The following is a 23,429-nucleotide window of genomic DNA, read 5'->3' as shown; positions in this document are numbered from 1 at the left end:
TCAAGCCCTGATGACTGATGAAAGAATCAGTGTTCTGTTTCTCTCTAAGGGTAAAGCCCACTAAAACTGAGGTGACATTTGACAGCTAGACCTTTGAACAATTCAGTTCTCAAAATGTAAATTTTGTGCACTTTTTTCACTATAAAACTCTGTCTCTGATGAAGGGTCTAGGACCGAAACGTCAGCTTTTGTGCTCCCGAGATGCTGCTTGACCTGCTGTGTTCATCCAGCTTCACACTTTGTTATCTTGAATTCTCCAGCATCTGCAGTTCCTATTATCTCTATTCCTAGAAAACTTTACACTGTTCAAACTTGTGCTGGCAAACTGTACCATCTCTGTAGAAAAAGAAACTGATGTAGCATCTCCATTGTATTATAAGATCTATATAGGACTGCGGGGGAATCAAAAATTATGGGTCTCTGTTTCAAATTAATCATTTAAGACAGAGACAAGCAGAAATGTTTTCTCACAAAGGGTCATGAGTCTTTGAAGCTTTATTTCTCAAAAGGTAGTGAAAACAACATCTTTGAATATGTGTAAGGCGCAGGTAGATAGATCCTTGATATAGTCAAGAGGGTGAAAAGTTGTCAAGGGGTTAGCATAAATGTGGGGTAACCAGATCAACCACTATTTTATTGGATGTGAAACAAGCTCAAGAGGCTGGAGCGGTCTATGCTCCTAATATTAATGTTTATATCCAAGGAACTAAATGAGATCATGTGGACTTGAAGTGTGTTTGGCCGTGAATGCATATACACATTGTAACCAAATTCCTCCTAGCGATCCAACAAAAGGATTGTGCAGTGTTCGGACACATCGCCACAAAATAAAACAAAGGAAATTATTTTGATTCATCAACCTGACCTTTTACTATGTATCGTCTGACAGCTGATGACTAGAAGCGAGCTTGGCTCAGAACACCTGACTGCTTGCCTGCTTAAATGAAGAATTCTAAGTGGAATATAAATAAATAATACACTTTACAAAAGGTGGAGGATAGAAGATGAAAATCAGAAGAAATTCAGAGTTATACCTTCATGCACGCATTATAAACCACAGTACACTCAATTATTTTTTTCTAAAAAGTGCCATGTTACCAAATGTCAAGTGCAATGAACATCCAAATTTCATAAGACAAACATCTAATCATTTCAAGAGGTCTAATCTAACGTTAAGCTCAAACCACCTTCCACACAATTGGCCTTCAATGACTTCTACTAACAGCAGGAATCAGCAGCTGACACATTGAATTTAGTTGCAGATTACAAGGTATACCTAAACCAGCCCCTCCCACCTACTTAAAAGTATTTCCGTATGTATACTAGAGAAAAAGTAACACCCATTAAAATACAATAACCTTCAGGAGTTCCACTAAAATTCTGAAAATAAATTATCAGCTTATGCTTTTGTAACTGTTGGCTGTTTGTAAGTTTTACTTCTGTACATTCAGGCAAAGTTGCTTCAATCTCACTTTTTTCAATGGATTGTAACAGATGTAACTACATTAATAATTTGCTGCAGTTCAGATATATCTTTATTTAGACAACTAAAAAATTTGACAGACATTAAAATAAAAATAATTTCAAATAGAAAATGTGAAAAAAAATTACATTCAAACAACTGATATTGAATCTTTCACAATAATATTCTTTAGTATGCGCCAAACTTGATGCCTGGCTTTCTCAGTAAGATGCACAAACCAGTGACTTTCCAGTGAAATATATTCTTCATTACAGTGTGCTTTTCGTAGGATGCTCTTAAGTAGCAAGTTAATACAAATACTTTTTATAATTTTATGAAACTCAGAAACAATTATAAAAATGAGACTACAATAACTTTAATTTACAAGATGACCAGCCATTGAATTACTCACTCAAAACTGTAAAAGTGGTAAATTTTTACCATTGATGTGCAATAGTCTCCCTCATGTCTGGCTACAAGTTCACTCTGTACAGTCTTTTACCTGATACTACGGCAGAATTTACACAATGCACGCAACCCAACACCTGCTAAGTGATCAGTTCTTGAAGGGACTAATTGAAAATGTAAGAAGTACCTGTAGTCAGAAGTCTCGGTTTCCTCAATAGTTGGTAGTCTGCTCATCATATAGAAAGCCTTGAAGATCTACACACTACCCAGTCAGCACAGTATGAAGAAGGGCATCTGCCCACACTACATGAATCATTTACTTTGTTTCAGTTGTTGACAAGAATTTCTTCAAGAGATCATCGTATGTCATTTAGATAGCTACAATCCTCCTATAATACTCTAATGTGTCTACCTGGATATTCTGATCAATAAAGTGGATCACAAGATTTGCGAGATTCGTTGCTACCATAAGTCACCCTGCAGCAAGGAGGAGGAAGGGAGAAAGATTGTTGCCAAAGCAATCAACTGCACCTGCTCAAGTCCCGTGCACTTTCTAAAAGCAACAGTACCAGCAAATCCAGCACAATTACGCCGAGAAAACTGTAGATACTGCAGATTTTTTGTCTTTTTCCCCCCCTTATTTTACTGATTTTCTTGAAACTCACTTTCTAGTAAAATTCATAAAACATAAATGTAAAAAACATTGCTTTATAAATTAAATTACGATTAATCTGCATTTATATGAATTTTGAGAATTACAAACATCCTTTAATACAACCAGGTATACTATTTCTATACTACAAACTGAGACATCACTATAATGTTACAGTTTGCTTACAGTGATATTAACAGTTTTAAAGTTGCACACAGCCTTCTCTTTCAACTCAGTACCTTTGGTACTGAATGACTGCACATCATTAGTGAAAACAATAACTCTCCAGTTAAAAACTTAATTAAACTCAAACATCATGCAATAATCAAGATGAAGCATTATAATGATAATTAAATAAAGATTTATAAAATCTCTCAATTATTTCAATATAGATATGTGAACTTAACAGTTTTTCATTCTAACAAGCCTGTGGGGAATAATTTATTTTATTTCAAAGGCTACTTTCTTCTATTTGTGTAAACACTATTCCAACTTTTCAAATTATACTACTGCAGTTTTCATTTATCAAATAAGAGCTTTAATTACCAGGCATGGGAAATTTTGAAACACGCTGTGCTGTCTTCTGCAATTATATGAGAAGTGATTTACTCACCCAATGCTGCTTAGAGCTTGTTCAAAGAGCTCATTTTGAAGAAGAATGCCATGTTGGTTTGAGAAAACACTATTTAAACTGGTTAAAACAGAGCTGCAGAGCTGACGCAGTGCTTCAAACTGCATTTTCATCTCTTACCCCCATATACTGTAAAACCGTCTATCTCCTGTGTAACATCAAATGCCAAAATACCAATCAAATGCCAGAGTCATTCTGACCTATGTAAAGGCTACGACTGATGAACACAAATCAGTAGTTAATTGTTCAGATGTCATCCGCTAATTCAGCCAGAAAACCTAAGCACTTTAAACACCATTACTGACTGTAGCAATAATGCTTTGCAGCAGTGAGGGTTCCCCATTCCCAGCTGCAGTGTCGAGCAGTCACACATTTCTAATATCCGAATGCTTATTAAACAAACACAGGTTATATGCTTTGATCACGAATTCAAACACATCAAGCTTCCAACAATCAGGCCTTGAAAGTAATACTGAGAGAAGAAAAATACTTTAACTCTACCAGTTGAGGGGAAGAAAAAGAACAGGCTATTTTGCACATGTCATATGATTAAATAATCAAATAGATGTGTGTGCTGTTGCATATGTATGCATGTATGGGAAGGCGTTGCCTGCTATAAACCATCAGCACGTTTTTACAATAACTCAATAGCAAAAATGATAAAATTATACATGCAAATTGACTTGCTAAACTTTCTATTTCCTGTAAATTACCTTTTTATTTTATGGAAATACTTAAAGATCTTTCTTTAGATTGTCCTAATTTTCCATTATCATTTATTGTTCTACATTCATAACAGTCTGTTTAACTGACTGTTGCGCCACCACGACTCATATTTTACAACATGGCAAGGGGAAAATTGTCCTTACATGTCACATTCAAAAAGAGGTGAAGCATTAAATTTCAAATGTGCCGAAATTACTCAAGGGTTTGGTTTATTCTGTTGACTTACAACACGCCATTCAGGGCCACACACACATCATAATTCATTCTTGCCAAATCACTATTCCATAATGAATGTATTTGTTAATGAAATCATAGGTACATCACACCCATACAGCATTAAGCTAACATCTTAGGTATTTCTTTTAGTATGCAAAAATGACAGCATAGTGGCACTGAATACTAGAGATATAGGATGTATGATTGTGGTACACTGACCGGAGTACAAAGTCAGCTGAGCAGCACTATCCAGCAGTTCCAATAAGTCAGTTTGTGGACAAGATTGCTCATAACCTGACCTCTCTGTCATTTCACACAAACCTGATATAAATGGTGCATCACAACAAAAATCACTGAAACTGCCATTTATTTTCTAGATACAATAAAACTTTTCATGTCAGTACAACCCAAAATTAAAAAAACACCTTAATGAACAGTTGTCTTGCTGTATTATTGCAACTGCAATTATTTTTTCCCTGAAAGAATTGCCACATGATTGCTGGAAAGGAACAAGAGGTTTGTATTTGCATAAATCCCATCACATTGAAAAACTCAAAACATCATACGAAATGTATTACTAGTACAAGGAATCTTCTTAAATAGGCTGATAAACCAAGCACCATTTTTATTGCAAGATAAACAAAGTGTGAAGCTGGATGAACACAGCAGGCCAAGCAGCATCTCAGGAGCACAAAAGCTGACGTTTCGGGCCTAGACCCTTCATCAGAGAGGGGGATGGGGAGAGGGTTCTGAAATAAATAGGGAGAGAGGGGGAGGCAGACCGAAGATGGAGAGAAACGAAGATAGGTGGAGAGGAGAGTATAGCTGGGGAGGTAGGGAGGGGATAGGTCAGTCCAGGGAAGACAGACAGGTCAAGGAGGTGGGATGAGGTAGTAGGTTGGAAATGCGGTGCACCTTGAGGTGAGAGGGAGGGATGGGTGAGAGGAAGAACAGGTTAGGGAGGCGGAGACAGGCTGGGCTGGTTTTGGGATGCAGTGGGGGGGGGGGAGGGGAAGAACTGGGCTGGTTTTGGGATGCAGTGGTGGGGGGCAAGAACTGGACTGGTTTTGGGATGCGGTGGGGGGAGGGGAAGAACGGGGCTGGTTTTGGGATGCTTTGGTGGGGGGGGGGGGGAGATTTTGAAGTTGTGAAATCCACGTTGATACCATTGGGCTGCAGGGTTCCCAAGCGGAATATGAGTTGCTGCTCCTGCAACCTTGGGGTGGCATCATTGTGGCACTGAGGGAGGCCCATGATGGACATGCCGTCTGAGGAATGGGAGGGGGAGTTGAAATGGTTCGCAACTGGGAGGTGCAGTTGTTTATTGCGAACCGAGCGGAGGTGTTCTGCAAAGCGGACCCCAAGCTTCCACTTGGTTTCCCCAATGTAGAGGAAGCCACACCAGGTACAGTGGATACAGTACACCACATTAAGCAGATGTTCACCTGCACATCTGCCAATATGGAAAGTCATCTTGGGGCCTGGGATGGGGGTGAGGTGGGTGGTGTGGGGGTAAGTGCAGCACTTCCTGCGGTTGCAGGGGAAGGTGCCGGGTGAGGTGGGGTTGGAGGGGAGTGTGGAGCGGACAAGGGAGTCACGGAGAGAGTGGTCTCTCCGGAAGGCAGACAAGGGTGGGGAATAAAAAATGTCTTGGGTGGTGGGGTCAGATTGTAGATGGCGGAAGTGTCGGAGGATGATGCGTTGTATCCGGAGGTTGGTGGGGTGGTATGTGAGAACAAGGGGGATCCTCTTGGGGTGGTTGTGGCAGGGGCGGGGTGTGTGAATGTGTTGCGGGAAATGCGGGAGATGCGGTCAAGGGCGTTCTCAACCACTGCAGGGGGAAAGTTGCGGTCCTTGTAGAACTTGGACATCTGGGATGTGCGGGAGTGGAATGTCTCATCCTGGAAGCAGATGCAGCAGAGGCGGAGGAATTGGGATTAGGGGATGGAATTTTTGCAGGAGGGTGGGTGGGAGGAGGTGTATTCTAGGTAGCTGTGGGAGTCAGTGGGCTTGAAATGGACATCAGTTGCTAGCTGGTTACCTGAGATGGAGACCGAGACGTCCAGGAAGGTGAGGGATGTGTTGGAGAAGGCTCAGGAGAACTTGAGGTTGGGGTGGAAGGTGTTAGTGAATTGGATGAATTGTTCAAGCTCCTCTGGGGAGCAAGAGGCGACGCCGATACAGTCATCAATGTAATGGAGGAAGAGGTGGGGTTTGGGGCCTGTGTAGGTGCGGAAGAGGGACTGTTCCACGTAACCCACAAGGAGGGAGGTATAGCTTGGGCCCATGCGGGTAACCACGGCCACCCCCTTTGTCTGTAGGAAGTGGGAGGAATCGAAAGAGAAGTTGAGGGTGAGGACGAGTTCGGCAAGGCGGATGAGGATGTTGGTAGAGGGGGATTGGTCAGGCCTGCGGGACAGGAAGAAGCGGATGGCCATGAGGCCATCTGCATGAGAAATACAAGTGTATAGGGACTGGACGTCCATGGTGAAAATGAGGTGTCGGTGGCCAGGGAATTGGAAGTTCTGGAGGAGGTGGAGGGCGTGGGTGGTGTCACGGAAGTAGGTAGGGATTTCCTGGACCAAAGGGGAGAAAATGGAGTCCAGATAGGTGGAGATAAGTTCGGTGGGGCAGGAACAGGCTGAGACAATGGGTCAACCAGGGCAGGCAGGCTTGTGGATTTTGGGAAGGAGATAGAAACGGGCCGTGCAGGGTTGGGGAACAATAAGGTTGGAGACTGTGGGTGGGAGGTCCCCTGAGGTGATGAGGTCATGGATGGTACTGGAGATGATGGTTTGGTGCTTGGGGGTGGAGTCATGATCAAGGGGGCAGTAAGCCCATTGACTCCCACAGCTACCTAGAATACACCTCCTCCCACCCACCCTCTTGCAAAAGTCCCATCCCTTATTCCCAATTCCTCCGCCTCCGCTGCATCTGCTCCCAGGATGAGGCATTCCACTCCCGCACATCCCAGATGTCCACGTTCTTCAAGGACCGCAACTTTCCCACCGCAGTAGTCGAGAACGCCCTTGACCGCATCTCCAGCATTTCCTGCAACATATTCCTCACACCCAGCCCCCGCCACAACTGCCCCAAGAGGATCCCCCTCTTTCTCAAACACCACCCCACCAATCTCCAGATACAACGCATCATCTTCCGACATTTTTGCCATCTACAATCTGACCCCACCACCCAAGACATTTTTCCATCCCCACCCTTGTCTGCCTTCCGGAGAGACCACTCTCTCCGTGACTCCCTTGTCCGCTCCACACTCCCCTCCAACCCCACCACACCCGGCACCTTCCCCTGCAACCACAGGAAATGCTACACTTACCCCCACACCTCCCCCATCACCCCCATCCCAGGCCCCAAGATGACTTTCCATATTAAGCAGATGTTCACCTGCACATCTGCCAATGTGGTATATTGTATCCATTGTACCTGGTGTGGCTTCCTGTACATTGGGGAAACCAAGTGGAGGCTTGGGGTCCGCTTTGCAGAACACCTCCGCTCGGTTCGCAATAAACAACTGCACCTCCTAGTCACGAACCATTTTAACTCCCCCTCCCATTCCTCAGACAACATGTCCATCATGGGCCTCCTGCAGGACCACAATGATGCCACCCGAAGGTTGCAGGAGCAGCAACTCATATTCCGCTTGGGAACCCTGCAGCTCAATGGTATCAATGTGGACTTCACAACTTCAAAATCTCTCCTTCCCCCCACTGCATCCCAAAACCATCCAGTTCTTCCCCTCCCCCCACTGCATCACAAAACCAGCCCAGAACACAAAAAAATCAGAACAGAGTAACCCCTTTCAATAGATGTCGATTGTGGTCCAAAAAAATAGGCACATCACTTCTCAAATCAGAAGGTTATACATTCGTGTTTCACACAAGGACCTCAGTGCAAAAATCAAAGCTGACACTCAATTGTAGTACTAAAAGAACTGCTGCACTGTCACAAGTGTCACCTTTCAAAGGAGGCCCTCCCAGATCTCTCAGGTAGACTCAGGGCATTCAGCCCATCTATTCCTCACTGACCCTCAAACAGCATCCCACCCAGACCCACCATACTACTTATCCCTGGAGCCCTGCATTTCGCATGGATAATCCACCCAGCCTGCAAATCAGTGGACACCATGAGCAATTAAATATGGCTATCCACCAAATATGCACATCTTTGGGCTGTGGGAGGAAATCGGAGCATTCGAAGGAAACCCACACAGACAAGGAGAACGTGAAAATGTCACACAGTCACCCGCAGTGATATTGAACCCAGGTGCTTGGCACTGTGAGGCAGCAATGCTAACTACTGAGCCATTGTGCTGCCCCAGAGGCGGATATGAAAGTCCCATGGTGCTATTTCAAAAAGCAAAGTAGTTATCCTAGTATCTTAACAAATGTTTATTTCTCAAATAACATGATGAAAACACATTATCTGGTCACTATCACATTTCTGTTTGTGGGAGCTTGTTTTGTCTGGATTTGGCTTCTACGTTTCCTACATTAAAACATAGCCTACACTTCAGAAAATAAAGTCCCATGGTCATGAAAGGCATTAAGTAAATGCAGTTTACCATTAGAAAATGAATATTAATATTGTCCACTTGTTATTATCCAACTGGAGTGACGCAGAGTACAAGATACACATATCCAAGTGGTCTGCTCCAGATGGAACGATTTAGTACTTTCCCGGATATGATTCAAAACATACTTCCTTACTGTATCTCATCTGTCTGCAAGGTCAAGTTGTCCTGGGGCATACATAGTTTCAGTGTATATTTTCCATTGTGATGGTGTTCGGGGGGCTGAAAACGAGGAGGTGGTTCAAGCACAATTGAGATAAGTATGCAAGGAAAACTACATGTGCATCACACCACAGGCTTCTCTACTACCACTACCAGTGATTAGCCAGTAGGAGATGCAGTTTGGTCACAGGACCCAGATTCAGTGCATTATGAAAAGAAAGCACCAAAGCACCATCTATTGAGTTGACCAGGAATAGATAATCCAGACTCCAATACAAAGATGTGCAAGATGCCAAAATAATGGCACATGTCTGTAGCACTTCATGCATGAATCGATGATCCCTTGTAACATATTCACAGAAAAACAAACGGAAGAATCACTGTCTACAGATACTTATATGCAGTATAATCATAGCACAATTCAGTACGCTGTTTCTGCTTTCTCTCCATATCCTTTGAAGGCCATTTAGGACTGAAAATGAGGAGAATTTTGCTCAAACCAACAGTGGTGAGCCTGTCGAATTCTCTTCCTTAGGAAACAGTTAAGGTCAAAACATTGAAAGTTTAAAGGAGTTGGACAGTTATTTTTGGGCAGATGACATCAAAGTTTATGGGAAGAATGCAGAAAGAGGGTACAGAATTGTGCCATGATCATGTTGAATGTCATAGCAGGCTCAAAGACCCGAATGGTCTACTCCTGCTCCTGTAGCATCTAACTTCATTCATATTCTTTGTACTGTTTTCAAATTTTATTATTTGTCTTACAATATACAAAACCCACAATGGCTATTTACTGTTTCTCTTGGGAAAGGCAGTGAGGTTAGATTTCCAGTTGACTATTTTTAAAAATGCTGCAGATATGTAATTGTAGTCCTTATACTGATACAATATATTTCAGTTTTACAATTTCTTGCTCTATCACCCTTTACTGAATCTATGAGGGAAAGCATAAAACAGCCAGAGTTCTTGATGACAAGAATAAAATAATATATAGCTGACTCTTCTTAGATTGATGTTATTACTGGCGTTCCTTTTAAATCCCACCCAAAAGCAGTACTTACTTTTGAAATGCAGCTCTAGATTTTTGCTCCCAAGACAGGTCATAGAGTCAGAAATTTCTGGACTCAATATTTTCACCTTGGGAAAAGATAGATTATCAGCTGCATGCCAGACCCACGTGGATGTAGATCATAGGTGGCCACAGGGACTGCCAAGTGCTAAAACAGGTTGGTAAAAAGGGTTTGTCCTGGTTGTGTTCTTAACTAAGTCCTCTAACCCCCAAATCTCAAATATACTTATCCTAAACCCAAACCATATGTCCTGTATCAAATTAGTAGCAATTCACACCTCCCTATCCTTCACACTTCTTGCCAACTCACACAGTATCCACCGTAGGCTGACGTAATGAGCCACACAAAGTTATATTAAATAAATTTCGAAGTGTCTATTAATTATGTAAAACAATTCATAGAACATAGAACATAGAACACTACAGCACAGAACAGGCGCTTCAGCCCACAATGTTGTGCCGACCATTGATCCTCATGTATGCACCCTCAAATTTCTGTGACCATATACATGTCCAGCAGTCTCTTAAATGACCCCAATGACCTTGCTTCCACAACTGCTGCTGGCAACGCATTCCATGCTCTCACAACTCTCTGCGTAAAGAACCCGCCTCTGACATCCCCTCTATACTTTCCACCAACCAGCTTAAAACTATGACCCCTCGTGCTAGCCATTTCTGCCCTGGGAAATAGTCTCTGGCTATCAACTCTATCTATGCCTCTCATTATCTTGTATACTTCAATTAGGTCCCCTCTCCTCCTCCTTTTCTCCAATGAAAAGAGACCGAGCTCAGTCAACCTCTCTTCATAAGATAAGCCCTCCAGTCCAGGCAGCATCCTGGTAAACCTCCTCTGAACCCTCTCCAAAGCATCCACATCTTTCCTATAATACGGCGACCAGAACTGGACGCAGTATTCCAAGTGCGGTCTAACCAAAGCTTTATAGAGCTGCAACAAGATCTCACGACTCTTAAACTCAATCCCCCTGTTAATGAAAGACAAAACACCATATGCTTTCTTAACAACCCTGTCTACTTGGGTGGCCATTTTAAGGGATCTATGTATCTGCACACCAAGATCCCTCTGTTCCTCCACGCTGCCAAGAATCCTATCCTTAATCCTGTACTCAGCTTTCAAATTCGACCTTCCAAAATGCATCACCTCGCATTTATCCAGGTTGAACTCCATCTGCCACCTCTCAGCCCATCTCTGCATCCTGTCAACGTCCCGCTGCAGCCTACAACAGCCCTCTACACTGTCAACGACACCTCCAACCTTCGTGTCGTCTGCAAACTTGCTGACCCATCCTTCAATCCCCTCATCCAAGTCATTAATAAAAATTACAAACAGTAGTGGCCCAAGGACAGAGCCCTGTGGAACCCCACTCACCACTGACTTCCAGGCAGAATATTTTCCTTCTACTACCACTCGCTGTCTTCTGTTGGCCAGCCAATTCTGTATCCAAGCAGCTAAGTTCCCCTGTATCCCATTCCTCCTGACATTCTGAATGAGCCTACCATGGGGAACCTTATCAAATGCCTTACTGAAGTCCATATACACCACATCCACAGCTCGACCCTCATCAACTTTTCTAGTCACATCCTCAAAAAACTCGATAAGGTTTGTAAGGCATGACCTACTTCTCACAAAGCCGTGTTGACTGTATTTGATCAAGCCATGCTCTTCCAGATGGTCATAAATCTTATCCCTCAGAATCCTTTCTAACACCTTGCAGACGACAGACGTGAGACTTACTGGTCTATAATTGCCGGGGATTTCCCTATTTCCTTTCTTGAAGAGAGGAATTACATTTGCCTCTCTCCAGTCCTCAGGTACGACTCCAGTGGACAGCGAGGATGCAAAGATCTTCGCAAGTGGCGAAGCAATTGCATTTCTCGCTTCCCAAAGCAGCCGAGGACAAATCTGGTCCGGGCCTGGCGACTTGTCAATCTTAATGTTTGACAAAATTTTCAGCACATCAGCTTCCTCTATCTCTATCCATTCCAGCATGCACACCTGCTCTTCAAAGGTTTCATTCACTACAAAGTTCGTTTCTTTCGTAAAGACAGAAGCAAAAAACTCATTTAGGGCTTCCCCTACCTCCTCAGGCTCCACACACAAGTTCCCTATGCTATCCCTGATCAGCCCTACTCTTTCTTTGACCATTCTCTTATTCCTCACATAAGTGTAAAATGCCTTTGTGTTTTCCCGGATTCCTTCTGCCAAGCCTTTCTCGTGCCCCCTCCTGGCTCTCCTCAGACCTTTTTTGAGCTCCTTCCTTGCCTGCATGTAATCCTCACTAGCTGAACTTGACCCTAGCTCCCTCCACCTTATGTAAGCTACCTTCTTCCTTTTCACAAGAAGCTCCACCGCTCTCGTCATCCAAGGTTCCTTTATCTTACCCCTTCTTGCTTGTCTCAGAGGGACATATTTACTCATCACTCCCAACAACTGTTCCTTAAACAGTCTCCACATGTCTATAGTTCCCTTACCATGGAACAACTGCTCCCAGTCCATGCTTCCTAGCTCATGTCTAATCACATCATCGTTTCCTCTTCCCCAATTAAATATCCTCCCATTTTGCCTAATCCTCTCCTTCTCCATAGCTATGTAGAATGTGAGGCAGTTATGGTCACTATCACCAAAATGCTCTCCCACCACAAGATCTGATACCTGCCCCGGCTCGTTTCCGAGCACCATGTCTAGAATGGCCTCTCCCCTCGTCGGCCTGTCAACGTACTGCGTTAGGAAACCCTCCTGAACACACCTTACAAAAACAGCTCCATTCAAGTCTTCTGCTCGAATTCACAAAACTTATTCAATACATTAGAAGTTCTTCTCATTTTAAAAATAATCAAACACCTTAGAACCTTTAAGAACATTCTGAAGCAGTTAATCAAACTGCAGAACTTACAGTTCCCTCCTGTGATGATTACAGATTGTGGAAGCAATCAGCAGTAATGTTACAAAAAAGTTCTTACGATTATGTCAACAAATTAAAAAAAGTATAAAACTGTAAGGACAGTTTTTTTTAATTAAACAATTCACAGACAATAACAGGCAGCTTCTTCATTTCAGAATTTAAAGGGCCACGGATTCAAATAACTAGCCAGTTGTAAATACTCATAAATGTGGACATGTCTACCCAAAATTTTCATAACACTACAAGATAGGGACTTGATTCCAGTGAAAATGGGGTTGGTTCAAATGAAAACAAAAATCCTGAAGATTCCAGAAATCTGAAATGAAAACAGAAAAAGTACCAGAGAAACACAAAAGGTCTAGTATCATCTGAGAGAGAGGAGTTGACATTTCAAGGTCAATATGATTTCTTTGGAACCTACAGTTCCATTGTAGAATCATAATAGACTTGATCTGTCAACATCTAGTTCTAATAGTCTGACTGAGCTGTGGTTTTCTCCCTTGAGAGTGTAATGGTTCACCCCCAATCTTCTGGTGGCTAAAACAGGATCTGTTGGAAATGGCGCAGGAATTTCAGATCTAGGCTCCCACTGCAACCTTGGGTAAGCCCTGCAATGTTCATAATCCTAAAAAACTAATCATCATCAGGGCCTTGTGAGTGGATTAAAATTTCCTTCTAAAGAGGCATATTTGTGAATTGCAAATTGTCTCTGGTAAAGTCCAACAAAAAAAGTGACATGATAAATTGCAGCACATTTTTTACTAAAGTAGCCAAAGGACTCAATGAGAAAATCAATCTCCCATTGTAATGAGGAAGGGTAAAACATTTAAAAATAAGTGCAACACAGCATTTGCTTTGGAAGTTCATCCTTTGATTGCACCTCATAATCAGCAGACAGAAAATAAGCTCGTACGTGCCATTTTAGGAATCATTTTGATAACCAGTGCAGAAACCAGAGGGAAACAACAAAAAAAACCAATAGGACTTCTTATGGATGTAATTTACTGTTTTTTTTTATTGTAAACATCATACCTGTCTGTGGTTATCTCACTGGCGGCCTGCATTGAATGCTGCTTCACCCCTGAGCCATTTTTGATTGAATCTTGTCGCGTGAGTCCTTGAGGTCTGTTTTTGTCTGGCGCTGGTGTAGAAATGTCCCCTGAGGGTAACGGACCTTGGAATTGGGAATTCTCCTGGAGTTTTGCTTTCTTTTCCTCTGGTGCTTCTTCGTTTCTGTGGGACACGCCTGCTGCAGTCTCAGCAAGGTCAGCCTCCTGTGGAGTGTTTGGGCCACTGCTATAGAACCAGGCCCCTGATTTAGTGAGGATTTCCTGCTGCTTTCGGCACAAGTTACAAACCCACATCACCTGGGACAAGAAAGGTAAGTTAGTCTTTGTACAATTATAACTATCATCCTTTCAGAATGAGATTTTTAATCTTTTGATTAAAGAAATACATTTCAAATGCTTAGAGATATTTTTGTTTAAAAAGCTCAACATTAAACCTGGTGTGACAAAGAAAACAAAATCTGGAATATGCATGCTATTAATAAGGTATTTCCTTTCCTCAACTTTTCTCTCAAGTGCATATGTCCTACTTCAAAGAATGGGTTTAGAAAACTTCAGCATTATCTACAAGAGGAACTCGAGTCAAACCCTGGAAGAATCAACATGTTAAAATTGACAGATTGAGATATCAACTCAGAATGAGATTTCTACTCAATTACTCTGTGTAAATTTAATGTTATACTGTCCACATAACCAAGTCACTACTTAGTTATTCTACTTTCTAATTGTTAAAATCATCATCAGCAGATGGTACATAGTTTATTATTCTTAAGACAGTCTATCTTCATACTCTTGGGTTTCAGCTATGAATGTTTTATTCTGAGTAATGCAAGAGAAGACCATGCATGTGGCAAGAAGCCAAAGATGCTTCCAAACAGAACAGGCTGAAAAGGCAAAAAAGCTGAGAGGCATGTGTCCAATTTAACAAAACTGGTGATTCATACAAGTGACCGCAGATGATGTGAATCAGAAACTTCTGAGGAAGGGTCACTTGACCCGAAACATTAACTCTGATTTCTCTCCAAAGATGCTTCCAGACCTGCTGAGCTTTTCCAGCAATTTCTGTATTTATTCATAGAGCATAGAATCCCTACAATGTGGAAACAGGCCCTTCAGCCCAACAAGTCCACACCAACCCGCAGAGCATTCCTCCAGACCCATCCCCCTATAACCCACAAAATCTACACACCCCTGAACACTACAGGCAATTTAGCATGGCCAATCCACCTAGCCAGCGCATCTTTGGACTGTGGGACGAAACCCACGCACACACAGGGACAATGCAAACTACACACAGACAGTCGCCCAAGAATGGAATCGAACCCGGGTCCGGGGCACTGTGAGGTAACAGTGCTAACCACTCAGCCCTTGTTGGTGAGTGATTCTAGAGTTAAGGTAAAGAAGTTTCTAAGTTGAAAACATGGGCTAAATCATACCAGGAATTTCCTCAGTGGCAATTTTAATGGATTTCATAAAGGAGTTTTTCCTCAGTGAGCACCAAATTTTCTTATGCTTTCTCCTCAAAAATGCCTTATCACCTATGCACCAAGTACTATGGCAGCTATCTTTTCACCATTTTCTTTCTACTTGCCACCATCTTCAAAGACCAGGTGTGCACATGTCATGAGAATTAGACTCTCACCACTCATGAGCAAAAATCTCACCTCATCATTCAATACTTGGTTGGGAAATGGGACTTTGATTCACAAAGCAGGAAGCACTTTATCGCCAATCACATGCAATGCTCCCAACTTTGTCTCTAATGCCCACATCGGTCAGTGCCTGGCACAATTCTACACTACCTCAAATTTTCAACAACAGCAGCACAGTGCCAGCGATCTTGTTTTGCTTCCAGCCTTGGGTGACTGCCTGGGTGGAGGGTGCATGTTCTCCCATATCGGTGTGGGATTCTGCTGGGCACTCAGGTTTCATAGTCTAATGATGTGCAGGTTTGGTGAATTAGCTATGACAAATCTGGGACGTGGGGTAAGGTGGGATGCTCTTCAGAGGATCAGTGCAGACTCGATGGTACGCATAGCCTGTTTCTACACTATATGGCTTCTATGACTCTGTGAAGACACCGGAGAGGAATTTTATGGATCCAGCCAAGACTGGAAATAGGGTGAGGGGTGACTTAATTATGTAAAAATTCAAGTTTCACTTTCAAAACAACAGTTTGAGAACAGAGATCCAAGCCGATAGTAAGATTATGACATGTCAGGCCTCAGACCAAACGTATGACTGATGATTATTTGTAACATTCCATGAACACTCATTAGCATAAAACCCATAATCCTTTTCACCATTGATCCTGTCTAACTCGTGTCACAGCGCAGGAACGCCTCAGCATGTCGTAGAAAATTGTTTTTAAACAAATGGGGTAAACACTAAAGCTATTTTCTTGGGGTTTTTTTGTCAGGACAATTATGGATTGATTTTAGTTCAGGAAACTAAAAGTTTATGACAGTTTGGAAAGAGTTTGCTCACCTCGAAAGAAGCACAGGAAACTTGCAACAAATAAAAGGCGTGTTTGGTTATAAACCTGTAGGTTATTACAGAGAAAGCTGAGAAAGTTTAAGCCCTTAGAATTGTGAACATTCATGTAAGTTCACTGTACACAGAAATGGCTGAGAAGAATCCATTAAGTAAAATTCAAGTTTTTGGTATAGAGGGGCAATTGTTCTAGCTTTGTGTCTATAGCAGACAGTTCAGTCAACCAGATGAGACATTGTTTACTCATATGTTTGAAAATATTTCAACCTGTGTCCTGTATATAGATAGCTTACATGGTATAATAAATCTCTGTTCCGTTTTTAAAGCAACTATTCAGCATTGTGTGAATTTGTTTCAGTGAATAATACTACCTTAATATAAAAAAACCATCAAGGCAGATTTCATTCCAAGCCTCTCACATGCCCAGTGGTACCATCACTTGAGACGTTATCATATCTGGACACTTTCCAGGATTCAAATTTAATGAAGTTAAGAGTTACAATAAAATTCCGTTCCTATTACCTACTGTGAGAGCTCATCTCCTTCATCCTGATAGCAGTTTACATACCACCCATGTAGGCGTGATTTACACCATCACAAACACACAGGAAACAAAATTCCCCAAGGCATTATTCATTGTGACAGTAATTTCAACCAAGCCATCCTCAACGGGGTGGTGTCGAAGTACCTCCTACCCTACCAGAGGACCGAGCGTTCTGGACCACTGCTACACAATCAAAGACACCTACCACTCTATCCCCCATCCACACTTTGGAAAATCAGATCACAGTGCTCTGTTCCTTCTCCCAACCTACAAGCAGAGGCTGAAACGAGAAGAGCCTCCCCAAAACGAAGTACGGAGGTCCGAGGCGGTGGAAGACTGTCTTTGGAACTGCTTGGAATTGGTGGACTGGACTGTGTTCAAGTACTCAGTGGAAAACCTAGACGAGTACCCTCACAGACTTCATTAGCAAATGCGTGGAGAACTGCACACCAAAAAAGTCAACCAAGCGTTCCCCAACCCTAAGCCTTGGATGAACCAGGAAATCTACTCCCTACTCAAGGCCAGACATGTAGTCAAGTCAGATGACTCACACCTATATAGGAAATCTAGATATGACCTCCACAAAGCCATCAGGGATGTCGAGGCATTACCAGACCATGTTAGATTCACAAACCTACCAAAAAGACTCTTGCTGCCTATGACAAGGCTTAAACAACATTATAGGATACAAAATGAAGCACATCAAGGTGGTGGACGAAGGCACATCCCTCCCTGAGGCAGTCAATGCTTTCTATGCTCAGTTCAAGCAGAATTCCAGTGGGGTAATGGCATCTGCCCTGACAGCTCACCGTCATCACTATAGATGTCAGATCAGTCTTCCTGAGAGTCACCTTAAGGAAAGTGGCAGGCCCTGACAGCGTCCGTGGTCAAGCACTCAGCTTCTATATAGACCAACAGGTGGAGGTAGTCACCAACATCTTCAACTTCTCCATACTACAAGCTAAAGTCCCAAACTGCTTCAAGAAGATCACTAATATCCCAGTACCTAACAAAGCGCCATAGTGACTACCGCCAAGTGACTGACCTCAACAATCAAGAAGTGCTCCGAGAGGCTGATCATGGCCCACATCTCATCCAGTCTCCCAGCCTGCCTCAATCCCGTACAAATTACCAACTAACGTAACAGGTCCACGACTGATGCCATATCCTGATACCTGCACTCATCCTTGAAACACCTGAACAACAAGGGCACCTACTGTCAGACTCCTGCTCAATGACTACAGTTCTGCCTTTAACAGCATTATGCCCTCCAGACTGATCTCAAAACTCTAAGACTTTGATCTCAGTTCTGCCCTCTGGAACCGGATCCTCAGCTTTCTGGTCCATAGTCCATAATCAACAAAGATAGACAACTGCACCTACTCCAATATAACACTCAACACTGGAGCCCCGCCAAGGATGCATCCTCAGCCCCCTACTGTACTCCCTATTCACCTATGGCTGTGTTGCCAAATTCCAAATGAACGCCATCCACAAGTTTGCTGATGACACCACCATAGTTGTATGGATATCTAACAATGGCAAGTCAAAATACAGTAGGGAAAGAGGGTTCGATGACATGGTGCATTGAAAAGAATCTGTCTCTTAACATCTGCAAAAGTAAATAATTGATCTTCGACTTCATTAAGAAAAGAGGAGAAACGGCCCTATCTATATCAATGGAACTGAGGTTGAGAGGATGGACAGCGTCACGTTCCTTGGATTGAATATAATGGACAGCATGTCTTGGACCTCCCATTTGGATGGGGTAGACATGAGGGCACAACAATGCCTCTTATTCCTCAGTCTGCTCAGGAAATTTGGTATGTCCATAGGGATCCTCACCAACTTCTACAGATGCACCATTGAAAGCATACTGTCAGGGCACATATTGTCCTGGTTTGGCAACTACTTTGCCCAGGACCATAAGAAACTATAGAGGGTTGAGTGTACAGCCCAGGCCATCACAAAAGCCAACCTTCTATCCTTTTATGTGGGTCGTTACTGTGGAAAGGCTGCCAACATCAAAGGCCCAACACACAGAGATAATGATCTCCTACAATCTCTTCCATTCGGCAGAAGATACAGAAGCTTGAACATGCATCAACAGGTTCAAAAATGGCTTCTTCACAGTCATTACTAGACTGATGAATGGACTCTTGAGCCTCAAATAAAGGCTGATCTTGCTAACGTTGATGTTGCCTATCGCACGCCCTGTGCAAAGTAACCTGTAGGCCTCTAAGCTTTTTTAGAACCATTGTCCTGTAAATACTTCCTGAATTTGATGCTTGTAAACAAAGCTTTTCACCGTACTCTGGTACACATGACAATTAATCAATGTTTTTTTTTAGACATTGGCTTCATGGAAGTGCTGAACATAACACAAGTGTTGTGGTGAGAATTTTTCACAGGATTGGATTTTCAAGATGAATTTGAATTGTGTCCAGAGATTTCTCGGAAGAGAGAACATTGTAGATTTAAATTTCTGATTAAGGTTTGAATTGGAAAGGTAGCAAACAAATTCAAGACAAAAATAAATACATGATATCATAGGGAGGAGATACAATAAGGGACTTTCTAACATGTATATGCATAAGAGCGGAATCCTGAAATTGAGATGTCTCAGCTAGAATTAATTAACAGATAGAAATTTTAAAAACCTTGACTCAGAGATCAACAGAGAAATAAAAACAAACAGCACAGGACTTGAAGATAAAAATGTTTGAAATAGAAACTGAAATTGAATTTATAAAGCTTCAAAAGAAAGAGTGAAACCAAAAGTTGACCTGGGAGAAGCTTAGAGCGAAGATGGAAATAGGAGGAAGAAGCAGAGAAAATGGGAGCAGGAGTAAGTCATTCATCTCACTTAGCCCGCTCCACTATTCAACCTGACTGCAACTGATCCCCTATCCCATGCCCGATTCCCACTCTCTCCATACCTCATGATGCTTTCAGCCTCTAGAAATCTATTTCTTTCTTAAACATATTCAGTGCTTTAGCTTCCATGGTCTTCTGTGGCAGAGAATTCAACAGATTCACTACCACCTTAATAAAGAAATTTCTTATCACAGTTCAAAGTAGCCTACCATATTTCTTGAAATTATAGCCCTTTGTTCTTGATCCATCAGCCAGAGAAGAAGTAATGCACCTCGTTTGGCCATGCCTATCGGAATATTATACGTTTCAATGAAATTTCCTCTCATGCTTCTAAACTCCAGTGAATACAGATTCAAATCAACCCAAAAGAACTGTAGATGCTGTAAATCAGAAACAAAAAACAGAATTGGCTGGAAAAGCTCAGCAGGCCTGGCAGTATCTGTGAAGAGAAATCAAAGTTAATGTTTTGGGTCCGGTGACTCTTCTTCAGAGCTGAGGAAGGGTCACTGTCCCATAAAGTTAACGCTGGTTTCTCTTCACAGATGCTGCCATATCTGCCATTTCCAGCAAATTCTGTTTTTGGTTCAGTCAACCCAATCTCTCTTTATGCAATAAAAACTTTCCATTTCAGAAATTCACCAAAGATGTCAAACAGCACCATCCAAACCCCTGACCACGCCAATTTAGTCGGGCAATGACCCCAGATACATGGGAACACCATCATCTGCAAGTTCCTCAGTAAGCCACTCACCACTTGGAAATATATAAACCACGGCAGGCTCATTCATAAAGTCAGGAGGTATGGGATACAGGGTGATTTGGCTGTCTGGATTCAGAATTGGCTGCCTGACAGGAGGCAGAGAGTGGTTGTAGATGGTAAGTATTCTGCCTGAAGGTCAGTGCTGAGTGGTTTCCCGCAGGGCTTTGTTCTTGGGCCTCTGCTCTTTGTAGTTTTTATAAATGACTTGGATGAGGAGGTTGAGGGGTGGGTTAGTATGTTTGCTGATGACACAAAGTTGGAGGTGCCATTGATAGTATCAAGGGCTACTGCAGGCTTCAGCGAGACATTGACAGTATGCAGAGCTGGGCTGAGAAATGGCTGATGGAGTTCAACCTGGATAAATGCCAAGTGAGGCATTTTGGAAGGTCGAACTTAAATGCTGAATATAGGGTTAAAGGCAGGATTCTCGGCAGTGTGGAGGAACAGTGGGATCTTGGTGTTCAAGTGCATAGCTCCCTCAAAGTTGCCACCCAAGTGGATAAGGTTGTTATGAAAGCATATGGTGTTGTGGCTTTCATTAACAGGGGGATCGAGTTTAAGAGCCGCGAGGTTATGCTGCAGCTCTACAAAACCCTGGTGAGACCACACTTGGAATATTGTGTCCAGTTCTAGTCGCCCTATTATAGGAAAGATGTGGAGGCTTTTGAGAAGGTGTAAAGGAGGTTTACCAGGATGCTGCCTGGGCTGGAGGACTTGTCTTATGAGGAGAGGTTGACTGAGCTCAGACTTTTCTCTCTGGAGAGAAGGAGGAAGAGAGGTGACCTTTTCGAGGTGTACAAGGTAATGAGAGGCATGGATAGAGTCAATAGCCAGAGACTTTTCCCCAGGGCAGGATTGACTGCCACAAGGGGTCATAGTTTTAAGGTGTTAGGAGGAAGGTATAGAGGAGACGTCAGAGGGAGGTTCTTCACCCAGAGAGTTGTGAGCGCATGGAATAGTTTACCAGTGGCAGTCGTGGAAGCGGAGTCGTTAGTGACATTTAAGTGACTGCTGGACATGCACATGGACAGCAGTGAATTGAGGGGAATGTAGGTTAGGTTATTTTGTTTTGGGATTAGGATTATTCTATGGCACAACATCGTGGGCCGAAGGCCCTGTACTGTGCTGTACTTTTCTATGTTCTATATCACCATTCCTTCATTGCCATTGTGTCAAAATTCTGGAATTTCCTCCCTAATGGCATTGTGGGTCAACCCACAGCACGTAGACTAGAGCGGTTTAAGGAGGCAGCTCACCACCAACTTTTCAAGGGAAACTAGGGTTGGGCAATAAATGCTGCGCAGTCAGGGGTGCCTAAATCCCATGAACAAATAAGAAAGAAAATCTGTCTGGTGAGCCTTTACAACTCTCTAGTTATGGCAAGTACATACTTTCTTCATCAAGGACATCAAAATTACACCCAATCCTCCGGCATGGTCTCAAAGTCCAAGCAGCTGTGGACAGACATCCTTACCCCTATAGTCAAACCCTCTTGTAACTGAAGATAATATTCTATTTGCCTTTCCAACCGCTAGATGCAGCTGTGCACTTGCTTTCCGTGACCGGTGAACAAGGACACCCAAGGTTTTCTTTTACATAAATATTTCCCATTATATCATTTAAATAGTACTCTTATTCTTTTCTTTTCTACCCAGGTGTGCAACCTGACACTTATTCATGTAATACTGCATCTGCCTACTCCTTCAAACAGTCTAAATAGCCTTGAAGCCTCTGAAACTCCTCTTCAGCACTCACATTCCCACCTATTTTTATATTGGCAACTTCGTATATGTTAAGTTTGATTCCCTCATCCAAATTGTTGACATACGTTGTGAATAGCTGGGATCCAAGCATCGAGGCCATTTACCTTCTACTCTGAAAACTATCTATTTATGTTTTCTGTTTCCTGTCTGTGAACTAATTCTCAATTCATGCCAGGGTACTTTCATCAATTTCATGTGTGTTTGCACACTTACCTCTTATGTGAAACGTTATCAAAAACTCCCTCAAAATCCAAATCAACCACATGTTCTTATTTAACTTTTCTACCAGTTAAGTCCTAAAAAAATCTGCTAGGTTTATCAAACATGATGCCCTTTCATAAACTCATGTTGACTTTGTGTAATCATTTCGGTGCTTTTTAAGTTTCCTGATATCACATCTTTTATAATAGAGCCAGTATTCTCCTCACCACTGATGTTAGGCTAACCCGTCTATAATTGCTGGTTTACTAACTTACCCCTTTTCAAAAGAAAAATTAGTGGAGTTAAATTTGGCACCCTCCAACTTGCTGTAGGTGTGTCCATAATCTGTAGGAGGTTGGAAGATGACAACCAACGGATCCATAATTTCCATAGCCATCCCCTTTAATGCCCTGGAATGTAGATTACCAAGGCCTCAAGATTTGACAGCTTTCAGTCTGATTAATTTCTCCAGCTGTCTTTCTTTTTATATTCATACACATCTTCAATTTCTTCCCAATAGACTGTTTGCTTCCTTAGCATTTCTAGAAAGATATTTGTGGCTTCTTCCGTAAAGACTGAACTGAAGTAGTTGTTTAGCTGCTCTGCCATTTCCATGTTCTCCATTATCAATGCTCTCCTTTCGGACAGTAAGGTGCCTATTTTTGTCTGCATACTTATAGAAGATCTTACAGTGTGCTTTGAAGTCCCTTGTAAATTTAGTCTCATGCTCTACTTTTCTACTCTTAATCAACCTCCTGGTCCTTTTTTTGAAATCTAAATTGCTCCCAGTCATTGTCTTGCTGCATATCCTAATATCCTTTACATGACTCCTCTTTGGATATAATCCTTAATTTTCTTTGGTATCCATAGTGGGGTCATTTTTCTGTTG

General features: G+C 42.5%; 1 protein-coding gene across 6 annotated transcripts in view; it reads right to left on the bottom strand.

Annotated features, from left to right (window-relative positions):
- The window catches only part of rims2a (regulating synaptic membrane exocytosis 2a), a 908,436-nt gene that overhangs the window by 580,171 nt on the left and 304,836 nt on the right, over positions 1 to 23,429 (bottom strand). For all 6 annotated transcript variants that reach the window (XM_048528687.2, XM_048528689.2, XM_048528688.2 and 3 more), the window contains one exon: positions 13,868 to 14,202. In XM_048528687.2, the coding sequence (XP_048384644.2) occupies positions 13,868 to 14,202 (335 nt within the window). The remainder of the gene's footprint in view (positions 1 to 13,867; positions 14,203 to 23,429) is intronic.

The sequence above is a fragment of the Stegostoma tigrinum genome, chromosome 5 (genome assembly GCF_030684315.1).
Source record: "Stegostoma tigrinum isolate sSteTig4 chromosome 5, sSteTig4.hap1, whole genome shotgun sequence".
Classification (NCBI taxonomy): domain Eukaryota; kingdom Metazoa; phylum Chordata; class Chondrichthyes; order Orectolobiformes; family Stegostomatidae; genus Stegostoma; species Stegostoma tigrinum.
The sequence above is the reverse complement of the archived record's forward strand: the minus strand, read 5'-3'. Positions and strand labels throughout refer to the sequence as shown.